Genomic DNA, 27872 nt, shown 5'->3' on the forward strand with positions numbered 1-27872 from the left:
AGTAATAAATAAATATTTTAAAATTTAATTTTTAACGCTCTTTAGTTACAATAGTTTACATTTCATTACCATTACTTGCGCGCTTGAATACTACCAGCAATTTGTGTTTGTGTTTTTTGTTTTTACATAATTTAAGCTTGTAATACTATGCGTTTATTAAGTCATTGTAGTGTTATATACTAGTCATTCATTTGTGAGCAAATGCAATACTTTTTTATTTTTTAATTTAATTTCCATTTTTATAATATTTACAAATGTTTATTTAATAGTTGTGTGCATTTTGTACATGAATACACCGTTAAGTCGTTAGAAAATTGTACTAGTTTAAATTTTATTAATTTTATGTTTTTATACCCCTTACATCGTTAATGCATAAGGTTATTTATTTATTTTGAGAAATTATGAGTATTTTGTGCTTTTGCTTATCTTATCATTTTTTCTTTAAACTTTATGTTTTTAGCATATTTTTCACTACGTTACGTTTTGTCTGTTGCCTTGATATTTTAATTAACTTAATATGTATGTCATACTATTTGGTTTACAATGTAACACTATTTACACACACACAATTACCTATGAGCTAAATAGTTAACAAAATGCTTATAATACTCTCATATCATAAAATCGCTATTTAATTACAATTTTATACACAAATTTGTTGCGTTGCTATATATAACTTAGTTGAGTTTTTTCTTAAATTTCTTAAAATCAGCGCTTTACTGGGAAGTGTTAATTCTATAATTTATTTTTGCATTGGAAGTATAAAACGTCGTTGAAAGTAAGTAAAGAAAGAAATGTAATGCTGCGATTACACTATAAGCCTATTTAAATTAAAAATAAAATATTTAGTGAAACTAAAATTTGTCTTTAAATACTTTTTTAAATTAATTATTAATTTTATTCAAAGAATATGCAAAATTTAACAAAAAATATATTTTATTGATACTAATTTAATGTTTATAAAAGTTTAAATTTATAAGAATATGCAAAATTTAACAAAAAAGTATAATTTGACACTAATTCAGTATTTAGAAAAATTTATAATTTAATAAAAGTGTTTCTTTAATTTGAATTATTTGTAAAAAAATTAATTGTGCATTATTTATATTTCAAAATAATTAATATAACAAACTCATATCTAAGTAATTGCAATGTTTTTAAAACATTTACAACAGAGCTTAAATCTGGCAGCACTACACAAACTCAACAACGGGAACTGCACGTTGACATTTTTTTTCTTCCTTGCTTTTATTTCCACATTTCACTTTCAATTTAAATTTTAGTGAAATTGTTGAAGTTTTTTAGACTTCCAATGCCACACTAAATTGACTTACTTCGCGCGATATTTGTGCAAAAAAAAAGTAAAACAAAATCAAAACTACTACTTACTAACTAAGCAAATAAATACATACGATACACTCGTTACACTAAAGCTCTAATGCATATTCACTAACGCACGCGACCGCGCTAGCTGCTGAAATTGTAGCTGCGCACCGCGCGACCCGGCGTCACCAATTCCACTTTGATATTCGCCGTCGCTGTTACTTTTGTTGTGTTCGTGTCCGAGTGGTGCGTTTCCACAGTGACTTCCGGTTGAACCACGATACTCTGCAACTCGGGAAAGTTACCCGTTTCATGTGGCCCACCAAGCGTATGCGTGCTTGTGGTTGAGGACGTTGGTGGTGGTGGTGGCGGTGCAGCGCCTTGATGTTGTTGCTGCGTTGGATGATGCGCGTGCTGCGGTTGTTGTTGTTGTTGGTGTGATGGATGTGTCGTTTTGTGAAATGTCGGTGGTGCGCCATAAATGGTTTGTTGTTGCGCTGGTGGTGGTGGTGGTGGCTGCTGATGATGATGATGATGCATGTAATTTGGTGGCTGCCGATGCATATAGTAATTATTCATATTATAATTATTCATTTGCGGCGGCGCGACATTTGTGCTATAATGTGCATTATTCATATTCATATTAGCGCCATTCCATTCGTTATTCATCATTTGTATCGATGATGAGGAGGATTTCCATGATGGTGGCTCTTCAGTGATGGTCGTCAGTGAGGGATCATTAATATTGATATCCTTATGATGATGCATACTCTTGCTGCAGGAACGTGATGAACGACCACCACCGCCACCGTGCACCACCACCGTTTTGTTAGCACGTTTGCAACGTGACATGACAGGGGATGGTGTTGAAATGCGATCTGGATGTTCGAGTGGCACCAGCTCAGCCTCTGGACCGCACATACTCAAAATGATGGGGAAGAGCACAAGACCATTGCAAGCACCGACTGCGAGCACAACAAGTAGCAGCCAAAAGAAGTGACGTATGACGAATTCAAAGGGTGAGGTAGAGAGCATAAATACGGCAACAGCGGAAGTGAGTACGCCGTGTATAAGTGGACCGAGCGACATTTGCATGGAGAGATGTATGCGACGTTCGCGATTACCCACGGCAGTAATAAAGCCCTGTTGTTTGTGTTAAATAAAAGTGATGTTAATAACAAGTTCATTAAAAGCGTATAATGTAAACTTACCAGTGAAATGTGCACCGTCAGACAGACAATCATGCCGACACTTAATATCAATATCACTGCCGGAATGGCTGAGAGTTTTATGCCCAGTATTGTCATAGCGCCGAAAATTTGTATCAATGAAGTGACAACGCTGAAAACGACCAAGACGGCAGCCCAAATAGAAAGCAGCAATATTGAAACCAATATGAAAGCAGCTATCAGCGAAATACAGAGTATTATAGCGAGTGACCAGCGTAGTGTCATATATTGCTCCCAGAATATGAATGGTATGCCTGTTGAATTGAAGAAATAAAAAGAAAAAAAATGTTATATGAATGTTGCCACGACAAAATTATAAAAGTATGCATCATTTAAACCGCTGCCTGTTTACCTGATGGATAGTTTGGTAGACCGCGCGACTCAAATTTTACGCTCAAATCACGTATGTGTCCAATTAACGTCTTAATTTCAGAAGTGCAATTCAGTCCATGCAAATAGAACGGTAACTGCGCATACACCAATGGCAGACTTTTCGGTATTTTGAGATCATATTCAGTGGGGCTGTGTAAGTAACTACGTGGTTCTGGATGTAATTTACCCTAAAAAATAGAAAATAACAACGTTATACGCTTGTACTGTGCGTTATATTTTTTCGCAAACTCACCTGTGAAGCACCATAGGCAAATACATCATTGGTCGCCCATGCTGAGAGATAGTTGTAGAATGCTTTCGGATTGATTATACCCTCACTGTCGACTAAACGATTTTGTGTGACGCCACTTTTATCCACCGGATTGTCAACATAACCAGTTTGTACGAGTAGCTTATAAGCCAATATCGCATCACTTGTCGCATTCGACAACCAACCTTCGCGCGTCAGACGCCCCTCACTGAACTCACGATCGAATATGCGTTGTAAGTTGATTAACCAATCGCGAAATAGTGAGAGCCAAAAGTCCGGTAGACCACCATTATCATTCTTAATAACGTGTGGCACACGCACAAAAGCCTCATGATACTCGTGCAACAAACGCTGATTGGTGGGATATTCAAAATTCCCTTGAGTCACCGCATACATGCTATAGAAACCGAACATCGATGCTTGTGCATTCAGAAATTTAAACTCATTTGTATCCTTTGGCACCAGATCGATTAGATCAAGTCCATCTTGTAGACGCGTCGAGGCGTATAAGCTGAAGACGAGCGTACCAACAAATGTGATTATAGTTATGAACTTGACCCAGCTCTTCATTAAGAAAGGTGTGTAATATTTGTAGGCAAAGTTCGACAACGAAAATGACGGCATGCGTTTCTCCGCGCACGAAAGTAGTGCTTCTTCTTGATACTTCAGTTGTGGTTGCTGTGCCGACATGGACGCCGAACGATTGTTGCAATTCTTTACCGTATACGTATTTCGGCGACTACTACTATTGTTGTAACGCGTATTGTGCACAGCTGTCGCTACCGGTTTCTCCTTCCACACCGGGAAGCAACAGCAGAAGATATCCGCGCGTCCGGCGGTGCGACGTCGCAAATCCAAGGAAATCATGGCGGGGAAAACTAGTAGCGCCGCAGCTAAATTGAAACACATGACTATAGCGGCTTGTAGACAGAACACCTTCAAGGCGGGCACTGGTATAAAAACGGCAGCAAAGAATGAACCCGATGTCACGCATGCGCTGAAGAGTATGCTCGGTCCGACTTTCTTCAATATGTATTTCGTTTGCTCTTTGCGATTACTCTCCGCATAAGCAGCGGTGAGCATAAAAATGTGATCTACGCCAAGGCCGAGCGCAAGGAAGGGCACAACTTGCGTGCTTGCCGCATTGAAAACGATACCCAGCAATGCGCACAGGCCCAAACCAGCGGCAGTCGAGAAACCGATTAATAGCACACCAGCTACACCAACACTACTCTGTCCCTTAACCGGATCCTTCCATCGGATGAGTGTGCAGAAAGCATAGAACACCGTGGCAATTACGCCGATCACAATGCTTACCGGACTGGGATTGGAGTACTTGGCCAGTATGTCATCCAGTGTGGCCGATGAGAAGACATAAATGTCATATTTATTCGATATGCGTCGATTACCCTTCAATAGCGTCTCCACTTCTTTGGAAAAATTACGCTGCCACGCATTCAATACCTCCGCGGCTTTCTCCTGTGTCCAACCGATATGATGAACTTTATAATTGTCATTCCACATATCGAACATTTCCTTCTCGGTCATCAGTTGCACGACACTTTGTAGACCTTTCGCCTTACGCAAATGACTGGTGCGATTGCGTTGTACACCGCCAACAATAAGCTCCTCCGGCCAATGCATATACTTTGTAGCGTAACCATAGCAGCCGCCGGTGAGTATAGCACCCACATCGGGTGGCTGTTGACTATCCTTATTCGGTGCGGTCTCTGGACATTCCGGGCTCTTGGGATCCAAACATGGTTTCTCCGTGTAACCAGCCGTAATGCCGGCTCGCTTCATGTACTGCTCCACCATATTAAAATCGAATGGTATTTTCTGATCACTCATTTGCTGTTTCATCGTTTGCACGAGATTCGAAGGATTCATTGTGGTCCACATGATGCGCTTATCGATGCCACTGTGGAATAGAAATGAAGAAGTTCGCATTAGTATTACATACCTCGCTTGGGAGTCCTAATTTATATTTTCGCATTATAATTTCATTACTTACGGTATTTGCACTGGATAATCCGGTCCCACGAGTTGACTCCCCTCCCAGAAGCAATCCAATGGTGTTATTATCGAACACGGTATTAAATGCTTAAATATCTGTTCGATGAAGTAATGTCCCTCAAAACTTGGCGTAGTCGGTGAATTACACATATCACGTAAACCCCATTCCGTATCGTACATATGCACCTTCACCGCCGTCGCTTTCTTCAGCACCTCCAGATGCGCCAGTAATGCTTGCGAATGCAGTACCGACGCATTCGCATCTTGCGCCGTCTGTATAACGAGCTGATGGGTTGAGAACTCATCTTCACCGATGGTTTTTTGTGTATAGGCGAGTTCGGATTCTAAACGTCCACCTTCTTGTATCCACAATTGATGTACTTTCGAGTGTATTTGTGCACTCTTCAGACCCACACAAAATGTACTTAACACTAGTATGGCCACAAAGAGCATTTTACCCGCATGCTTTTGTACCGAACTACCAAGTGATTCGAGGTGGGATTGAAATACTGAACGTAGGTAGATAGCGGTTCGGTTCCCTCGCGCTTTGCCCTGTAAATATAAGAAATGAAAGGAATTAGTGATGTTGCGACAGTAAGGGTTGCTTGAAATGATATATTCTATAATATATATGTATAAGTCAAATCTTAGTCACTATGGTTGGTGATTTATGTGAAATACGTATTTCGGCTTGAGATCTTTTAGGGTTTGTTGGTTCCACTAAAGAATTTTTTAGATGGTTTTGAAACAAGATTTGTAAGATGATCTTGAGAACTGTTTTATTTGTTACTTATGCTTCGATATAGTAGGTTCCGTTTTTTGTTGATTTGCTTGACGCTCGGTACCTATTAAAGCATACCACCATGTTCGAAGAATTTTTTTTCGGTGGTTTTGAAACTACAGTGGCTCACAGCTTATTTCGTGTAAGCAACATTTTTGATAATACTGATATGAAATTAATATTTTTAGCTCTGAACTAAATGAACGAATGATGCAATTATATTGATAATTTAGTTTTAAATACAAAACATGTAAACAAATTTACAAAAGTATTCAAATTCAATATTTTATTAAACAAAAACCAAAAACACTCATAATTCATGGGTCACAGCTTATTTCGTGTGGTATAAAAATTCTTACTAAAAAGTTATAAAAAGTATATAAAAAATAATATTTCAATATTTTGTGGAAAAGCCTTTTTGCTCGATTACAGCTTTCATGCGGTCTTGTATTGATTCCACTAATTTTTTTGTATAATCTGGCGATATTTTACCCCACTCTTCCTTCAAAGCCGCTTTTAGAGTTTGGACGCTAGAAATGTGGTGTTTTCTAATATTAATTTCCAGAATGTGCCATACATTTTCAATAACGTTCAAATCTGGTGACTGTGCAGGTGTTTGGACGAGGTGTGGACAATTCCAAATGAGCCAAGTTTGTACAAGACCAGATTTATGTTTAGGGTCGTTGTCCTGGTAGAAGCGAAAAGTGTCACGTATACCCAGGTTTTCTGCACTTTGAAGCAAATTTTGCTTCAGTAAGTCTAGGTACACTTCTTTATTCATAGTGGAGTCTATAAACTCCAATCGACCAACGCCTGCAGAGGCCATACACCCCCAAACCATTACATGACCGCCACCATGTTTTACTGTTGCGCGTAAATTTTTTGTTTGGAGCTCAGTATTTGGTTTCCGCCATACGTATACTTTACCATCTGACTCAAAAAGATTAAACTTGCTCTCATCGGCGAAAATTACCGTATTCCAAAAAGCATTGTCCTTCTTTAAATGGTCTTTTGCGAACTGTAAACGGGCTTTTTTATTTTTCTTATTTATAAAGGGCTTATTCCGTGCTGTTCGCTCATGAAAATTTGAGTCAATTAATATTCTGCGCACAGTTTCTGGATGACATTTTTTGCCGAGAAACATTTCAACATCTTTGGTCACCTCTGGAGCACTTAACATTGGTTCTTTTTTAATCTTTTTTAAAATCCACCTCTCATCCGTTTCATTAAAAATTTTATTAGGAGCCTTTCGACCCTTGTTATGCACGCGATTTTCACGTACAAAGCGCTGAATTATGTATTGGACTGTAGATGAACTTAAGTCAACCATTTCAGCAATTTCTTTTTGCGTTTTTCCACTTTGAAAATGTTTAATAACTAATTCGCGTTTTTCAATTGAAGTGCGTGGACCCATGTTGATATACCGCGTAATTGCAACTGATCTGCATTGTTTTTAGAACATAAACTGCTTCTTAAGTATTCATAGTTCACACTTTGATTTACCGTTAGTTTTCTGCATCCGTTATTTGCATGTATCACATGAACGAAAATCAACACACGAAATAAGCTGTGACCCATGAATTATGAGTGTTTTTGGTTTTTGTTTAATAAAATATTGAATTTGAATACTTTTGTAAATTTGCTTACATGTTTTGTATTTAAAACTAAATTATCAATATAATTGCATCATTCGTTCATTTAGTTCAGAGCAAAAATTATTAAGTTCATATCAGTATTATCAAAATTGTTGCTTACACGAAATAAGCTGTGAGCCACTGTAGATCTGTAAGATGATCTTGAGGAAAATTTGATTTGAGAAGTATGTTTCGATATTGGAGGTTCCGATTTGCTTAGGTTGTCAGATCCGAAATCAGTATTATACCGCTTCGTAAATAAGTTATTCATTGATAATTTAAGTTCAGAAGATATGCAAGAACTCTAGGAGAATTGGGCTCATGACGTTGTCGGCCACAAAAAGTGAGGTCTAAAGTATGATATTATTTGAAAAAGTGGAAAGTTGTTTTGAGTTCAGACATTGAAGTGGAGTTTATACTTCTCTTTCCCTCTCTTTCTCTCAGCCCTGGAGTTAGGCTTTAATTGAGTTATGTTAGTGTCAGACTTTAGAATAAAATAATTACTAAGTTATCTAAATATAGAGTTCAGTCATAATCACAGTTTCCATGAAATCACTGAAAAAACACACACACAATCGTAGTTAAGCGCATATTTCATTATAAAAACCGTACAAGAGAGCAGGTGTTTGCACGTACCGTCTCACCTCGCATTAGTTTTTACCAAAAAAAAAATACGGTTAAGTCCAAACCAAAAATAAAAAAATTGCTTTCAACACATGTCGCGCTAGGCTCAGGAATTTAAGACACATTTTCAATTGCGTATTCTATTTTATCAGGTATTTCGAAAGCAATTCATTACCTGACTGCCTACCAAGTGATTATTTTATATATTCGTTGCCTTTACTACGCTTTACCACTCATACACCTCACAGCGTCTGCGTGGCAGTGAACGGACGTACACGACGGGTCGTGCTGTGCGCTTTGAAGATCTTAATTTCGTTGCAATTTTCCGAATTCGAAATGTTCACTCACACTCGCTGGCGGCAGGCACATCGTTTCGCTTAGAAAACAACATGCGAACAACGCTCATGCTGCGGATGCGCCTACAAAGAATATGCTTCTAATGAACACATTTTCCACTTAGACGTCAGTTCTTTGAAGTTTCTTAACTCAACAGCGGCAGTGTCTCTATTCGTTGAATTGTACACTATTTCAGGGTATTCGTAATGTATTTTCCAACGTTTCTTTTTTTTTGTTTTTCCCTCCTTTCTTCAGGCTAGGTTTCTTTGCTAGTTTCCCCGTCAAATTTCTCGGTATTCTCTAGTCACATACACAGCCACAAACTTTCCATGGACATCCTCGTCCTTTCGTTCCGCAGATTAGGCGGTACTCAGTGGAATTAAGTTGTCGTTGCTGCGCGCTCTTTCTTGTTCGAGTTTATTGTAGAAGACACCTTTATATACACGCACATACGAGTATTTTTTGTATTGTTGTTGTCATGCAACTGTCGGGGGTGCATTTAGTATGTCATCGCCCGGATCTACCATCAAATTCATACATTCTTACATACATACAGACATAAATACAAATATACACAGGACAATGCACGTTCTGCGCACAAATCAATTACTGAAGTGTCTTCAATGTGTTCGTTGTCTGCCTGTTGCGCTGTTGCGCTGCTGCCGCTTAGGGCTTATATCCCTAATACGAGGAATTTTTCGTTTGTTCGTGCGCTCTATGACACGATCGTTAGGTGGTCGATCGGTCATACACCTTGTATGTCTCTTATTTTCAAAGCAAATACAATGCGCATAATTGGAGATTCGGTGTATTTTTTGCAAAGATCGTGTTTATTGTCTTCAAATATTCTTTTTTTGTTGCATTGGAAAAAATCGGTAATTCATCATACTTTTTGGTGAACTCTTACATCATCACTACTTTTTCCTTTACTTTTTCTTCCTTTGTAAGCATTGTTTCTATATCTTTCTGCATTATTTTCCGTTCTTTCAAAGTAACATCCTTGTCTTCATAAAATGACAATGTGTTAGATATCTCTAACAGTTTCGATCGAAGATTGATCACTTAATTCTAACGATATTAACAAATAAGTTGTCAGTACTTCATTTCGAAGTAAACACAATTAGTAGACAACTGCTACAACAACAACAATAACAGTATCTCAAGTCTGGTCTATTAAAAATTATCTTTTGCAAAGATTTTCGGTCAAAGTTTTTAGGTTAGTTTTGGTCAAAATTAAGTTTTGAGATATTTCACTTATGAAATTAAAGCTTTAGAAGGAAAATTATCATTCGTTGCGCATATCTTCTGATAAAAGCTCCTGAGCTTGTTGAAAGAATCTAACAGCTGTGAAAGGGTCTGAATCTAATCTCTTTCAAAATACATAGTTAAACCGTATAGAAATGTTCTTCTAAGCTTAAAAAGCTTACGAAAGCGAAAATAAATGTAATGATTTTGGAAATAGGGAAACCATATAGAAACTGATCTTTTAAGTTTATGAAAGCTTTAATATATTCCCAAAAGCTCATGAAAGCTAATAAAAGCTACAACAGATTATCAAAATCTCACGAGGGAGCCAAAGATTGAAAGATGTCTGCATTAATTTTAGTGTACCACTGTTTGTACACACTCTTTTACCGAATAATGTATGTGCTACATAAAATAATTAGGTACCTACTACTTTATTACCCTCTTCGCCTTCTTCTTTTTCTTTATTTTCCCATAACTCTAACGCAATTTGGTTATTTTGAAGCTCATGTTCTAATCCATGGAAACTATAAAAACAGATAATCACAGATGCTCCCACCAAAAAAAGGAAAAGACAACAACAAAAAGAAAGGAAAAAAGCAACAAAACAACAACAAAAATAGAAAAAAAATTAAGAACATGTCATTAGAGTGAAGATCGGCCAATTTAAAAACCCATTATGAATGCCACACAAGCTAATGGAAAATCCATTTGATAGAGGAACGTGATTGCCACACAAATTGTACAATACATACATCTGCACATATACATATATGTATATGTATAGTATGGGAACATGTCATATGTTTGCAGCATTCCCACATGTACAAACGCATGAAAATAAAAATCACTGATCTTTCTCTCATCCCAACTCAACTCCCTTTCCCACATCGTTTTCCCCTCAACCACACACACACTCGCTTCTAATGTGCATTTCTCGCTTTTAGTTCAGCATAACTTTCATTATCTATTTCAATTGCAAAAACAATAACAACAACTGCAGTAAAAGACAAAAAATCCGAAATAATCATAATAATAATAATAAGTGAAATATAAAAGCAATAACAATACAACTCGTCTAATAATACAGAATAGCAATAACAATAAACAGAGACAGAAAAAAAAAACAAATTTATAGAAGAAATAATGTGAAGAAAGCGCGCTGCCAGCTATAGAATGTGAACGCGCGTGTATCGGTGTGTGTGTGTGTGTGACGAGTGGACCACCCAGTTGGCGCGAAGCGCGGCTATGTACGTTGATGATGATATCCGGCGTTGGTTTTGGTTGGCTGACGGTGGAGTGAACTCACAAAATTATTACAAGCAAACACACACATGCATATATAATTAAACCTATATTTGTACATATGTATGTAAGTATGTAAATTTGTACATTTTTAGAGGCCTCTGCAATTGGCTCGTAGGCTCGCAGTAAAAGCATAAAAAATGTAGATATAAAGAAGAAGAAAATATATAATTTGAAATAATTAAGCTCTAGAAAGGCAAACGCACATACACATTCACATGTTTTTATGTTTATTTGTTTGTATGTACATATGTATGTCGACTTAATCGATGTGCGCGCGCTTGTTGGCTGTCAATTTGAATGGTTAGACCGCACAGGCTGTCTGTCGTGAACTCGCTACAACAACATTAATTAGAAATACAGCAACACCAACAACAATGATAGTTGCTGCAACAACAATAAAAATAATAATAATTTACGACAACAAAATTACAAGAAAAACAAACATATTTTACAACAACAAAAGTAAATACATTTATGACAAAATATTTGTACAACAATAACAAAAATATGTTCACAACAACAAGAATTATTTAAAGCAACAACAAAAAATTGTTTTTACAACAATAACAAAGTGTTGCGACAAAAACAGCAACATATCGCTATAAGCCAATTACAATGCTTGTGTAACAACAACAACAACAACATTAAAATATTATATTTCTACTGCTTTTGACATATCAATGAAGACAACTAACAGCGCTGCTAAGCTCAACATCAAAGCCTTCCACAAATCTATGTACGTACGTTTAAGCGTGTTGCTGTGCTGTGGTTTAGTGTGCCCCACACATCGTAGGCTATAAAATGATAAATGATTTTTTTTCACATAGGTTCATGTACAATTATAGTGGATATATTTCAATTTGTGTCCCATGCATATACATACACACACAGCCATGTATGTATGTGTATTTATAGCCAAGTAATAAATATTGGCTTTGCGAACAACTCAATTAAGCGTGAATTTTGTATAGTTGTTAGTTGGCGTTTGAGCAATAGAAATTGTAACAAAAACAACAACAACAACAAAATTTACGCTAATGAAGCAGGCGCGGAAAAAAAACAGCGAAAAAAAAAATTTAATAAAAACTCTGAAAAGCGTTTAATTTTTGTTTTATAGCTTACCGGCACTTTTTGTATGTCCGTTTATGGCGGCGTTTTTTTACTGCCCAGCATTAGCGTTCGTGCATGGTTTGTTGAACGATATTTTTGGTAATTTTTTTTGGGATTTTTATGAATGTCTAATATTGTAGATATGTAAATTTTAGTGGTAATTTAGTGGAAGCAATGCCGGTTGTTGCTACACGGTGATTTGTGCACGTATGCTTGTCCATTTTCAACGTTATTGCGCTACCTTAATGAAGGTGAGGCGCCTGCATACATACCAATACATTTGTATGCATGTACATTAAACAGCTTTGGAGAACACCTAGCGTGTTGAATGAGCTCCAAGCGGCGCTGATATTGTAGCGCGTGTACAATAAAACTTAGGTACATATGTATGTATGTATAAACCCTTGCCAATATTTCTAAGTGCAAAAAGTATTGTTTGAACTGAATGTACGGTCAACTCTTCATTATGCAAGTCTCGCAAAATATTTATATATCTTTAAAGTATCACATTGAAAAACGGCGTGTGTTATTTTGCCATTAGTTGACGTCAAACGTCAGAAAAATTTCAATTGGAAATCAGAAAAAGCTTAAAATACACAGACATACGTACTACTAGACATTTCTTTAACAAAGTCATCAATAGCAATATTGCTTAATAGTAATCCGAATGCATCTTGACAGTTGTTTGGCCACGTTTCTCTACAGAATAGAGGGCACTTTTGGGTTTTGTAGGAATATAATTATTTTTGAAGTAGAAAATTGGCTTAGCCTTTTGAAATTACTTTCCTTGTGTCATTAGCTATTAAAAATATATAATTTTTAACTTATTCGTTACTAATGGGTTTCGAACTTGTGGTTAATGTACTGCAAGTATAAGCACAAATGCACTAGATAAGGGGTACTGCCAAAAATATATTATAAAATGTTGTATTTAGTATACATGTATACTATAAATTGGTGTAGAACTAAGTGAAAATCATTACTAGTACGTCTTGTAAGCTTCTCTCAAATTTCTTGTGAAAGAAAATCTTTGTCGCGATCAGATAGAGTTTCTTGTATATCTCTTCAACAGAAACCGTCCATAAAGCAGAACAAATATAATAATGCTTAACTAGATTATCTTCATACTTTAGTGGTGATCTCTTGAGAGTGGAAAAAGAATGATCTTCCTATTCAAAAATTAAGTGTCTATCTGTAAGCATTTTAAGACCTGTAGTGACTACATTTGAGGATCGGAATGCATTGAAATAAAATTTGTATCAATCAAAGCTTAAGCTTAAAAATTTAAATACATTTCACTCTTCACGAATAAGACAGTCTCAAAAGGATAAATTTGATGAAAAAATTAAAACTTTTAATTTATATAAACTTCCGAATCGGTTCTAATTGATTTTCACATCACGCAAAACCAAGAACTTCAACGAAGGAAACATTCCCAAATTTAAATGAAATAAGAACAATAAAATAAATAATTTTATTTTAATGATTTCAAATCAAATTTGTCATTCTTCCATATAAAATTTGATTAGATATTACTTATGACACAATCAGACCTCTGATTCGTTCGTATAATCTATCAGTATCTTTTAGGGAATGGACATACAAATTGAGATAGCTTAACATTTTATGGATATAAAAAAAAGGAATTTTCGGAACAAAAAAAAAATAATTTTCAGAACATAATTAGAATTTTGGAATTTTGCTCTGAATTAATTATTTTAATGCGCTTAATAAATGAGGAATTATATTCGATTCCCCAAACCTTATAATATGGTCGAACAAGCAACATGTATATATGAGTTTGATAAGGCAATAAGTTATATAATTTTAAGTGGCATATCGTAAATACGGTTATTTTTTAACAATGATCGAATTACAATTTATCGATATTTTTATTTTAAGAATGCTAATGACACATTTTTGCATTTTGTTTTAAAATGCTGTTATTTTATTGAAATTAATCAAAAATTCCTTTTTAAAGTTAACGCTTTTTATCGATATATTGGTATTTTAAAGAAACTAATTACTGATTCGTGGCTTCCATTTCTGAAATAACGTCGTTTTAATGAAAGTAATCTTATTTTAAACTTTTATTTACAATTATCGATTCTTATCGACATATTTTTTATTTTAAGCAAGCTAATGGCACTTGCTCGTTTTTTGTATGTAAAATACTGTTATTTTGTATAAAATAACGGAAATAACTTTTGCTTACATTTATCGGTTTTTATCGATATTATAAATTTATTGATTTTTTTATTTTAAGCAAACTAATGACACATTCTTATTATTTTTGTTTGCTTTAATTTAATTTCCATGCCTATTAAATGTCACGCACTTTTAGGTTTATTTGCCTGTTGACAGATCCATATAGAACGAGAACAAGCAACCAAACAAATATGCAAACATACAAACATTAAGTATGCACGTACTTATGCACCAAATGTGGTGATTATAGTGAAATTCGGTACAAAACACACATTGTCTGCGTTACTTTGTGTAGGTGGAGTTGATACATTTTTGTTTTTTTTCTATGGTTTTGTGCGTTAAGACTGTGTTCGTATGTGTGTGCCGCCATGAGTTTTAATAGCCATTTCGAATGAGTTATTGTTGTTGTCATGTCAATGCAAGCAAGCAATTTAAAGCAGTCAGGCCTGCCAGACGACACAACAACAATAACAAGCGACAAGCGTGAGACCACCCAGCTTGACATATAAGAATTTTCAGTGTCTCAAAATATGACTCTATGTATGCATCTGTGTGTGTGTGTGTATATATACATATATATGGCATCAGTGAAACAGCTGCTGATGATATGCTGAATTGTTGTAGCATTTTTTTGTATGCATGTAAAATAACAAAATAATACACACATTCAAGTGCGTGCGTATGTGTTTGAACGCTCTCACGAAATAAAAGTGAGCGAGCAATCAAAAGAATAAGATCACTCGTAAGAGAGAGCACATTTATGTAAGAGATAGTTTAAGTGCTGGCTAAGAGTTCTCAAACCAAGGGTCAAAATTAACAGGATCAGTAAAATATTAAATACAGTTCTTCTATATTCTTGATCCAATCTACAAGTCATTAGCTTAAATGTTCATTTGTATCACAACAAAAACAAAACTTTTGCATTGCACTTAAAAGCAACAAAAGTGTCTTTTGTGCGCTCTAAGCCGCCAATTTGTGGTCGGTCCACATAGAAGCTAAACAATTTTTTTCTCACATGCGGCGAAACACGGTTATGCTCGTAAATAAGCGGATTTCCTGCGCTCTTTTTCATCTTTACAGCCGCTATATAATGCAAGCACCGCGCAGGTATTATATGAATTTATTACCCAGGATACCATATACACCGTCAACACCGAACGCCCGGTGTGTTTTCTAAGAAGCTTCCAACTCGTACAGAGGGTCGACCTCGATCGTTTTTGTGGTTAATAAAAATTCGCATACATTGTAGTTGTGTTGTTTTATACAGCCTAATGAAGCCTAAAGATGATTACGTTGACTTTATGTTGTTGTAGAATCAGCGTTGGTTAAGGTTAAAGCGTGTTCCAAGAAATATCTCGCTAAAATTTCAGGTATGATTGCTTTTAACTTAAAAAAGAAAATATTAAATATGGAGAGTTGAAAGCCCTCGAACCATTATGACATTGTTTCTGAGATCTTTCATAAAGTCTTTCTTCGAAATGTGGTCGGATCAGAGCTGAATAATTTATATTTGAAGTTAGTTCTACTCGTTGAATTATATTAAGAATTCGTTACTGGTGGATTCTCTTACTGTATTCAAGAGTGGAAAAGCTTAGAACTGAATCTTAAAGCTTTAAATTACTAAATGCCTGGAATATTTTAGAATGAGAGTAAGAAAAACTGCTCAGGTGCTTATTTCAAGTGTTTTAAGGAAATATTTATTTGGTAAATCCTTCTCATTTAAAACACTTGTGATATTATCTGACCTGGAATAACAAGCTGCTCTAGACTTAATACAACTTTTAAGTCCCGGCAATGAGAAATTTGCACTCAAAATGGTGTTTTGTTGATATATAGATTTTGAAAAATTTGTATTTTTTTAGATTTTCTTAGATTATTTACTTGTAGACCTTTAAAATTTAAAATTTTTTTTATATTAACATAACCTAATTTAATGCCTTAATTTCAATAATATTATTGCATTTTTTTGTTGTTGTTTTATTTTATTTTCTAATGTATTTTTTAGTTTAATGGCATAATTTCAAGAATATTATATAATGGTTTTTGTCGTTGTTTTCTTTCTTTTTTTTATGTTGTTTTTTAAGTCTGTAATGCATTTTTGAAATTTCTCTGGAAAAAATCATTTTCTTACAATAAACTCACTGTAATTCATTGCGTACACACCCTAATAGGTGCAAATCTCGTCACCGATTTACAAAAAATGCACAGCAGGGTTGCCATTAAGCGCTCCCAGTACTTTCGTTGGCATGCTGCACGAGCAATGCACATAAGTGCAACCATTCATATGAACAACAACATCGAAGCGAACTTCTCGCACAAAAAAAAACAACAATTGAGAGAAATTACAACAATACACATATTTTCTTTTTCGTGCTAGAACATTTTTCTAGCTTTTCAGTTATTCTTATTGTACTTTTTTCTTCCTTCCTTCTTTCATACAACTTCTCCTGAAACGCGCCCACATAAAGCTATTAAGATACGACATCTTTCCGTACCGCGTCGTGGCCGTGCGCAGCTGCTGCAAGCTAACAACAACATGCTTTTTTTTGCTGGCTTTTAACGTCATCAATAAAAGCAACAACAGCAACAGAGCGTTTACTTTGCTATCTTATTTATTCCAAATTTGTTTTTGTTTTTTCGTTTTTATATGGCAACGTCACAATACGCCGACGACGACGACTCCCTTTTCTTGCTGACTTTGCCAGATTGTACTCGTACTCGTCGGTATTCGTTTGCCGCTTGGCGGTCGCCGCCGCCACCACCACCGACAACAACATCAACTCTCCTGTTGCTTTTTAACAGTTTAATGTCTTTATTATTGCGCTGTGCGGTTGTTCACGTCTTTATTGCCCCCAACGATTGCATTGTTGTTGCTGTTATTTTTATTAATGCTTGTGCCTTGCCTTTGCTTTTGGTAACGTTGGTTGGTGCCGTTGCCGTTGCTGCTGTCGATCCGATCGACATTGGTGCCCCGGAACGCGGCTTTTACTATTACTTTGGTTTTTGTTGCTGTAATTTTTTCTTGTTGCTTTTGTGTTGTTTCTTTACATTTTGTTGTTGTTTATTTGGATTTATACTTCTTTTTGGCGTGTTGTAGGTAGATAGTGTTGTGTCGCGGCACATGCAGTTGGTTGCGTCCATCCAACAGGTAAGCGAGGCAGCAACACACACAATGCCGTTTAACATTTTGGTGGCACACAGAGTGTGGCATCATACCGGGCTAGCTACCTATCTACAATCCTACCTACCTATAGGCTGCCACACACCGTCGTCGAGTCTAACTACTTTCGTATACTTTCTTACAGCAGTCTGTATGAATGTTTGGAGTAAGAGTCGCGCGCGCCCATGTGGAGCTTGCTCGTCAGCGCGGTCGGCCTAGGCGTCGAAACGGCAGTCTTTTTTCAAGAAACCATGATTGTTGTTTTGAATATCTTGTTCCGGCATTTTAGGTCGTTGCTTTCATATACCGTTAACGTTACAGGTTGAGTTGTTGGAATATGTTAGGAAGTCGATCCGTAGAAGACAGAACTCCCTTCAGCTAATATAAATACTGATTAAACAAGTCAGAGTCGGTCCTAAATGAATTAGGATGTTCCATCTGTTGGTTAAAGTCAGAACGTAGTACGATCAAAAATCTAACAAGTGGATTCTGTCTAACTCTGTATCTATCGTACTTTGAGAAAGTCTTTCTTTACTTCTACTGACGGAACTCTGATTAAAGAACCATGGTCCTTCTGTACAAAGAGAATTTCTTCTCTCTGGAATCTAGATGTTCTAGCAAGATTTCTAGTATGTTCTCCCATTGTATAAATTCAGTATAGACTATTAGGAATTCATGCTGGATCATACATTCTATTTGTTGTGGAGCATAAATTGGGGATTCGTGATCCATGCCACTAAGTAAGAACTGAAGGAATAACGAGTAGGTCGAACAATTGAAATCTGAATTCCGTGAAGTATGGACTAATGGCTCTATTCAAAGACAAATTTCGAGAAAACTTCTCAATTACGCGACACTTTTGTCATTCGTAAATGGTATAAGGATTCGCAATTTAGAAAACGTTTTGTCTTGTTATTGTTTTCACAAAGACACGCTGGAGCGCTTGATCGTACCTCCACGGGTACCAACTACAACTCCACGTAAATAAGTGTGTATGTGTGTGTTTGCATTTGGGAGTCCGCTTGATCTTTCACTCGTTCACTCGTTAGTTCGACAATGTGTTATTTTTCTCTCATTTTTTTCTGCCGTAACTGTGCGCGCATTTTTGTTTTTGTGTGTGGCACAAATTGTGTGTGTTCGCCTTTTACCCGCACAGCATATACGGTGGCCGGCCGCACAGGCACATGCGGCCCGGACAGACAACCGTATACAATAAGCGAATGCCGCTGGTACGATCGGCCGTCCGTCCATTTAAATGTCTATATTTCCATCTTTCACTTTAGGCTTGCTGTAATTTGTGTGCGTTTGTGTTGTTGGTGTTGCGCTGTTGGCATTTCGTAATGCCTTTCGTGGTGAGGCGGCGGCATGGCACGGCCAGTTGTCGATTGTGGCGATAGTATGTGTGTGGCCAAGTTAATATCTTCATAATTCCTTCGGTCGTTCGTTAGTTGTTCTCTGCTGTGTTTTGTTTTTGGTTTTGGTAATGCTTTTGTTGTTGTTTTTGCTTTGCGTTCTTGTGTTTCTTATTATTATTGCGTTGTTCTTGGCAAGTTGACGGCCCCCTCTAGCTGCTCAAGGTAGTCATTTGTTGTTGTTGGGCTTTTTGATTTTTTCGGAAACTGGAAATACGCTCTTTCGCCTGCTGTCATTGTTATTAAAATGTTGTTGTTGTTGTTATTGTTATTTGTATTGTTGTTGTTGCATGTATTTTGACTGAAAATTGACTTGTCCCTTGACTTGACGGCCGATAACACACATGCAGTCACAAGCAAAAGAAGTGTACTAAAAATCTTGGACCAAGTCAAAATTCACACAAAAAGCAAAAACAATAACAACAAATGTATACACAAAAACCGGAAATGCGAGTAGGAGTACAATTGCTATGGTTTTTGTTATTTTTGTTGTAAAGGCGTTTGCTTGCTATATTGACTTCGCCATTAGCGACCAAATGCATGCAAGCAATCAAAGTACAACAAAACCGTAACAATAACAGCAACAACTACAACAAACAGTTTGAGTTGCCGCGCTCCAAATTGACTAAGTCGCCGCACCGCCACGCCTCGCCACAAAGGTCGTTGTTGTGGCCGCCTGGCGCGCGCATTTGATGGCTCAATCGTGTGGCGGCGATAAAAATGTCGGTGGATTAGTGCTTGGACAAGGCGGCGCGCGCACACAAATACAAGCATACATACATATGTATATAATTTTATATATAAGCTGTTCAGCCAACAACTAGACACATTCACACGCGAGTGTAGTTTTGTTGCAAATACGCTTTAAATTGCTGTTAGTCTAACTGATATTGATGAGTCAAATCAAGCGCCTTATAATGACCGCACAATCACACACCAACATCCCCATAGAGGCCGCCGCTTTCACACAGACTCCTACGTTGCATGTGAGTTTTTCATTATGTTGTTGTTGCTTCATTATGTATTCTTGCATGTTGGTAATTGTTGTTTTTGTTGTTGCTGTATTTATTTGAATTCTTAACGTTAAATAGTTTTAAGCTGAATATTGTGAGGACTTCGAAACGTTGAACTCTGAGAAGAAGGCTGATGCTGATATGCAGGCATAGTAAATTCTGTGAAATTCTGACATCATTTGGCATGTTTCTAGTTAACGCAATAATATTATAATTATATGGCGTTAACATTTTTGCTAGTACTGTTGATTTAAGTTTGATACTTATATACGAGAGATTAGAGTTTTTTCAGGCCAGTTTTGCAGTTGTAGCGGCATAAAAATGTTCTATAGTAATTTTGGATACTATCGGTCGGTCAAATGTAAAACTAGAGCTGCTCTAGCTACGAAGATCCGAATATAGCGTATCTAAATATCGACTGATTTTTACGAATAAACTTCGAGTCTCTCATCTAAGTTATGTTAGGTTTAGTGGTTGTTGTAACCACCCTGTGATTTTGCTAAAGTTAAATACAGACCACAACTGAATTGAGCGAATATAATATTTTCTTCTTCTACTTCTTCTAAGATATTCCCTGTCTGCTGGCATGTCTCCCAATCAGACTGTTAACAATTCTACTACGGTTCTTATGTCATTCCTTTTAAATTTCAACCGTTGGTATATACGAATCTTATTCCATGCCGGACACGATTGCCTGTTAGTTGTTCTAGCATGATATGCCTAAGGACAACTACTTCTGTAAAACAATTTACTCGTCCAAAATTCCTCTCTCTCTGTTTTAGCGAGAGATGCTCTACAATTACACTACTTTTTAGGTTTTGTTAGGTTAGAAGAGTGAATTTTAATAAACATTTTCTGCTATAGATATATTTTACAAGTTCGAAGTTATGATAAGAAGATACTAATTACTAGGGTTATTTCTGATGGCTTTCTAGTAGACATTTTAGACCCTGCGTGTTAAGTTTATCCTTAGTAATCAGCTTTTCAAGATCCTAGAGTAACTTACAAAGATTTGAGATTTTATTTATTTGCAATATTTGTTTATACTATATATACGCAAAATGTAATGAATGGACTTATAGAGGGGGTCTTAACTTAAGCAATTGCCATTTTACATGCAGAAAATAAAAAAAGCATTTTTATGTAAAAACATTTGTATATACCATAAATATATGTATATGTACAACCATACAAACTGTTACGAATAATTGCCACATTTCTGCCTTCAGCGCGTATGCAGTTGTGAAACTTTAGCGGGCGGTTGGCAGCCTAACCCGCTGACAGCTGAGTTAGTACGTCATTTATCAAATAGATTGCGTTGCTTTCGCCAGAGGATGCTGTTACGTACAGCTTTAAGTATACATGTATGCATACATTTATTTGTTTTTTTTTTTTTTTGTTGCAAGCAAGCGTAAAGTAGCTCGGGTCAGCTTTAAATGCTTATAGGCATATAAACTAAATCAAGTTTTTTTAATTCAAACACTCATTTAATTATTAATATTTTTTTTTTTAATTTCTCAAAAATAATAATAAATTTCGTCGCATACGCAACCATTGACATGCTTACTTTTGCGCTGAAATTATTTCTTTTAACGCATTGTTTTTGTTAACTGTTTTTACGCTCAATTGTATGGAGTAGAGTCACAAGAGGCCACAAACGCAGTGATTGCAGACCTTGTTGTTGTTGTCCGTCACTCATGGTGGCTCCATTCAGTTTATCCTCAATGAGCTTTCATACATAATTACAGAGACACAAGCATTGTAGCAATGCATAAACATACATACATATGTGTGTGTCTGTCTTGTTTTGCATGCGAGCGTATAATTTCCCTCCCAAAAAGCAATAGCAACAGCAACAGCAGCAGTTGTTGTTATTGGGTTGATCGCATGACGACGACGACAATGACGATCAGTTGGAGTGGCAGCAAACGTAAAATTTAAGTGCTTTTGTTGTTGTTGGCCGTTCGTACGAATATTGCCTAAATTACATGCAAACTTTAATGTTGTTTTTGTTTTAGTTGCTGTTGTTGCTGTTGTAACATATGCAAACAGCTGTGTGAACATATTTATTTGTATAGTACACGAATGCTGACTGATCGACGTTAAAACATACACACACACGCAGACATGCAAATAAATATTGAGTATCTGTAAAGGCGGGCAAAAAAAAACGCAACGATCGCCTCACAACAGACAGTCCATGCTGTAAGCCACCGCCAACTTATGCGCAGCCTACAGCAGCAATTCGCTTGATCAGCGCGCCAGCCAACCAGTCAGTGTGTGAGTGAATGTGCTGCTAGCGGGCAGCCGGCACTGGCGACACGACACACTGGCCACCCATGTTGTGCCAGGCGCATGGGGCCGCCGCCACACAGTTACAGTTAAAAACATACGCAAACATGCAAATGCAGATATTTTTGTTTTGTTTGTTTGTATGTCTGCAGTCAACTAGAGATTTGTTTGGTTGCTGCCAATACTGACTAACTGAATGGCTGCCGGTTTGACTGAGTGAGTGACTGCGAAAGCAAAAGCCAGCAGCATAAATGACGAAAAGCAAACGTAAACAGAAACAGAAATGTAACGAGCAGAAAAAGTGAACCAAAAACAAAAAAATCTTGAAAAAATGCAATATGTCTGATTACTATGAGTGAGTTAATGCATGCAGTTGTAGATATGCATGTGGGAGAGTATGCAATTACAGTGTCAGTACTTGTCAAGTATTTGTAATACATTTTTTACCCTTTTAATTAATTTAACAAATATTTACTTTATAATTTTACTGGTAAACCGTTATTTTTTGTATTTTTTTTTTAATAAATAGTTCTAATAATTTTACTCATTTTAAAAATAGATATTTATTAAAAAAGCTATTTTTTTAAGAATAGATTTTTTTATTAAATAAATTATTAAAAAAGATGGAAAATCTAGAAAAATATATTTTAAAAATATTTAAAAAAAAAATGTAATACGAGTAGTAAAATATAAAAACATTGTCAATCAATTTCTTTGTAGAAGTTTGTCATTAAATATTGAATTTTTTTCATGGACTTTTTTTTTAAATAAATATTGTTAAAATTGCGATTTTTGTAGCAAAAAATATTATACCGATTTATTGTGTTAAATAAATTAGGAAAAAAATTAAAACATTTTTAATTTTTTGTAGTTAGAGTATTTGTTATATTTGTTTATTAAAAATCATTTTTACTTAAATAAAAATACTTTTTTTATTATTTCAGTTGCAATTCTGCAATTTTTATATTATTTATTATTAGTATTTTGAAGTAATTAAAGTTGGAAATTTTTAAAACTATTAAATTATCATTTTAATATAATTTACCAAATTTCATCGATTTTTCTAAAAAACACAATTCATGTGCGCTTAACTTTTAGAACACACTGTCTCTGCGCTCATACTACATATGTACATACACTCTGCTTCACGTAGGTAGTACGAAAAAAATTGACTACAATAATAAAATAAAATATGTTGAAAGCGAAGGCAGGAAGGCACCTTTTATTTATGCGCAATCGCATAGTTTGTTTTGTTTACGTATTTACAATTTTTTTTGCTGCTTAACTGATGCTTCAGTTGCAGCTGACAACGCTTAAGGAGCGAGCGATGCGCTTTGATTGAAATGTTGCATTGCTTTTAACCCCTTTTTCAATTTTACTTTTGTTTTTGATTCTTTGATTTTGAGCTTGTTAAAACCAGACAAGTCTACAATTGGTAGCAGAAGTAGGCCTTTTTTGAATACTTTCGTAAACTTACTTTACGAACATACTTATTGGATTTCTTTAAAATATGAAAAAAACTTCAGGGTTTGTGTCTGCACTATTAACATGTTCTTTAGGGATTCTATCAGATTAAACATTGTTTCGAGAGGAATTCTGCTGTGAGATCATTGCTATATGGGTAGGGATGGCAAATGTTTTGTTTTAATCGATTAAATAATCAAATGATTAATTGCAAGATATAAAAAAATAATTGCAATTAATTGCAATTAATGTAAAAAAATCGATTAATCGATTAATTCCAATGTTTTCAAATAATACTAAATTGCATAAAGACCACCACCAAGTTTCAGCGACGAATTTTGTATTATAATGCTCTATCACAGAGTCCCAGACATATCCTAAAAGAGAAAATTGCCTATATTTGAAGTTAAGTAGCACAATGGTATTAAATTTTTCAAAATATGAACAGCAATCTCAAAGTAAAATAATTGCCTCTTGGTTGAAAGACTATATTTTGCAACTTTGCGTAAAAATAAAACCAATAAAATATGGGATAAAATAATTATTTCAAACATTGAAATTATGTTGGTATATACACAAAAACAAAAACGGAAAAAAATTTATTCTCTGTTCAACCAAGTTGATACTGAGGTACCAAGTAGATGACAATACTTTTTTGAAAGTCCGCACAGTTTTGGGTAAACGGTTTTCATTTCTTCCCAAGCATCAATATTGTTTCGAAGCTGAAGGGCTTTCATTAATTGGTTTGCTGCTGCAACTCGGCATTTCAATCATGTTGTCAGTGTCATCATCACTTAGGGAAACATTGTCTTTACTCCTAGATTTGTATTTATATATAACTAGAAGCAATTATAATGTAATACCGATTGCTCCAACTTACCACAAATTTGCAGGCTACTGGTGCATACTTTAATTTTAAATACTGCAACATATTTGATGTGTTATTAGAAAATTTTAAATTTTTGCAGCAAAGTTGACATTTAACGTAGTTATTGCTTATTTTATTAAAAAATGTCCACACTTCGCTTCGCTTTTAAGTGGCGCCATTGCTCTTCAAACAACTGAACGTTAAATGCGTTTGACTTAACTGTAAATGCAGTGTTACCAGACATTCATTTGTTGCTATTAAACTACGTTGACATATTAGAATTTAACTATGTTTACACCGTTTCCATTCCTTAATGACTGATGCGACCAATTTCGACCCTTGTACGCTAACTTAGATGAGCATAAAATGTATTAAATTTCAAAATGCTGTTTGCGATTATTTTGCAATTACTCGAGTAATAGTCGAGTAATTAGAAAAGGTGTTTCGATGCAATTAAATCGTAAATTGAATGAAAATAATCGATTAATTTAATCAAATGATTAATCGTTGCCATCCCTATATATGGGTATTTAAAGAGTTTTTAATCTTCAGTCTAAGGAACAGTTACTTATTAGTTCACTAGTTCGCGGGTTCTTTGACAAGTTGAACTTTATATAATGCAAATAAATGGCTTAAAATTATATTAAAGTCTCTAGATCTAAATGTTACAAACGTCGTAACCTCCGAGGTGAGGTTGACCTAATAATAAATCTGGCTTCGATTGATTTAACAGCACGGTTGTTATTTTGTTGTGACGGACAATAGACTATAATTTAAGATCTTTTATGAAAACACCCACTAAAATCATTCCGAAATTTAACACAAAATTATTTACAAACTAACCATAGTGTTGAGTTTCGAAAGTAAATAGTTAATTGACTCACCTTATCGATTTGATCGAGTGCAACATGCGCATCCACCCAACTGGTGCGTACATATAAATCTGAAAATAATTTCTCATCGACGACATCGCCATGTGTGTCCGGTACGCGTGGCAGCCCATCCATGGTGGGCACAACCATTTTTATGCGGTTTTCGGATGGTTTGTATACGAACACTTCAACACAGTCGCCTGTGCGCTATGTAGTTTGGGGGTTAATTGAATTTAGTTGTTTTTCTTATTGCTACTTTTGCTGCACATACGCAAGTATGTAAATCCACTACAAAATTTGCTTCGAATGCACCCTTATGTCTGCAGATGGAGTATACGCGCTGCTTGCAGTTGAAAATCAAAAGGTTAAACGCTGCAAATCGCTAACGTTTAATGTTGCTTGTGCGAATGATTTTTATTGTATTTTATGTACTTTTGTTGTTATTTTATATATTTTAATATATATTTCTTTCATTCATACACTGTGCATAATAATTTATACAGATTTGTTGTTGTTGTTTTGTTTTTTTACATTTTGCTTTGCTTACGCTGTTCATTTGCTACGCTTTACGCACGTTTTATTAGTAATATTTGCATTTTCCACACTATTATTGACAAATTTATCGGCACTCTTGCGCGTTTGTTTTCATTCATTAATTCGTTTTCATACATACATATGCATATTATATATGTACATACATATATAAGTATATGCGTATAAAAACAGAAAATCACAATTACTCGCTCAAACAAACTACAAATCGGCGGCGATTTGTGTGGTCGATCTACAGCCGTAGTTGTTGTCATTCATTTATTTACATATTCTCACTTTGCTTTAAACGCGCTTTTTTTGCTTTCGTTTTTCTACTATATTCGCATTTAATATATTCGTTGCTTACACTTTTGTAATTCTTTTTTTGATTATTATATTTTTTGTTACTTTATTTTTTTACTCTTTCACATACACTTCTTCTCGCATACACGTCAAGTAAATAGCGTCGTTGTTGTCGTCGCACACGAAAATTCCATTGAATGTCGTTTAACGCACGCAGCAGTTGTTTCTGGCTGTTGGATCCTCCGCGTTTGAATGACTTTCAAGGCACACTTTATTTATTTCCTTACTTAAACACTTTATAATATGACGCAAAGGTTACCAAAGAATTTCTACGTTGCTACTAAAGCAATTTTTTGGTAGTAGTTATGAGTAGGAAAAAAATCTAAATTTTTCAGTAAACACTTTTTCACCACGCGACGTCGAATTGCCAACGTGCTGTCACAATGAGGATCGAATGAAATCTGAGCGTATCGACCGTGTGCACTGCACTCTAATGCCAGAAATGCTTCTGCTGTCGACGCCGCTGTTGCCAGTGGTAGATAGAGTTGTTGTTATTCATGTAGCGCCTGTCGCTCAGCGCAAGACCTACTACCGATGGCAGCGGAGATAAAGTCGAAATAACTTCATTAATTCATACAATGCACTCAACGCTCAGACAATCTTTGACTGTGCTGTGCTCGCACTCATAAACACACACATTCACACACTCTACCGCTGCCAACAAGCTGTACCTCTCTCGACTCTCTCTCCACCTTCATTTGTTTATGTATGTGTTTCCTGTCATCTGCGGCCATTTTGATTTTGGCGCTCACAGCAACTCTACTCTAATGAGCAGCTCATTGATTTGTGCATTGCAAGTGTTTTTCTTAAAAGTGTGTATGTGTGTATGTGGGTGTGTGTTCGGCTCTCTGATTTCCGTTGGCGCTTTATCCGGCAATGTGTGCTGAGCATGCCGTTGCTTCATTATATTTTGTATTGTATGAGTGTATATGTGTGCTTTCTCAGAAGTCACTGCGCACTCTCTGGTCTCTTATTAGGCGGTGTTTCTCTTGAATCGCGTTGTGTGCGCATAAACAATGCAGTTTTCGGAAATAGCACCATAGTGCAGTTTGTTAAAAATCATGTGCTGCGGCAAAACATTAATTAAAGGTGGGCAAACATTTTTTCGTATAACTTAACTTCAGTTGTCTGCTTGAAATATAATTTCTAAAAATTAATTTTCCAAATACTCTTATAAAAACTCAGCGTGGCTTAAAATAAGTATTTGTCAGTTATTGCTGTTGCCAAAGACGATTCTAGGCTTTTCAGGTGTTCGATTGAGCGCGCGAAAAGCGAGTATTGAGCGTTAAAAGTTATGCTCTTTGTAAATACAATCTGATTTTTTTTTTGTGTTCAGCGTCATCTTATTGGTATGTCTCAGTCGCGTTTCCAAAAGAAAATAAAGTTATTAAGACGCGCTTAACAATTCAATTAGGAGTACAGTGGGTAATTTCGGGAAGA

At 35.7% G+C, this 27872-nt stretch overlaps 1 protein-coding gene and 1 long non-coding RNA gene across 2 annotated transcripts in view; one reads left to right on the top strand and one right to left on the bottom strand.

Moving 5' to 3' along the window:
• The window catches only part of LOC128922835 (uncharacterized), a 68898-nt gene that overhangs the window by 10858 nt on the left and 30168 nt on the right, over positions 1–27872 (top strand). The window lies entirely within an intron of this gene.
• LOC105210714 (protein patched) lies at positions 378–26989 on the bottom strand. The gene is made up of 6 exons (XM_011181835.3): positions 25551–26989; positions 5210–5763; positions 3178–5116; positions 2905–3112; positions 2535–2806; positions 378–2466 (listed from the first exon to the last, which is right to left on the bottom strand). The coding sequence occupies exons 1-6, from the start codon at positions 25686–25688 to the stop codon at positions 1468–1470; spliced, it is 4110 nt and encodes a 1369-aa protein (XP_011180137.2). The 5' UTR covers positions 25689–26989; the 3' UTR covers positions 378–1467.

The sequence above is a fragment of the Zeugodacus cucurbitae genome, chromosome 6, assembly GCF_028554725.1.
Source record: "Zeugodacus cucurbitae isolate PBARC_wt_2022May chromosome 6, idZeuCucr1.2, whole genome shotgun sequence".
Taxonomy (NCBI): Eukaryota; Metazoa; Arthropoda; class Insecta; order Diptera; family Tephritidae; genus Zeugodacus; species Zeugodacus cucurbitae.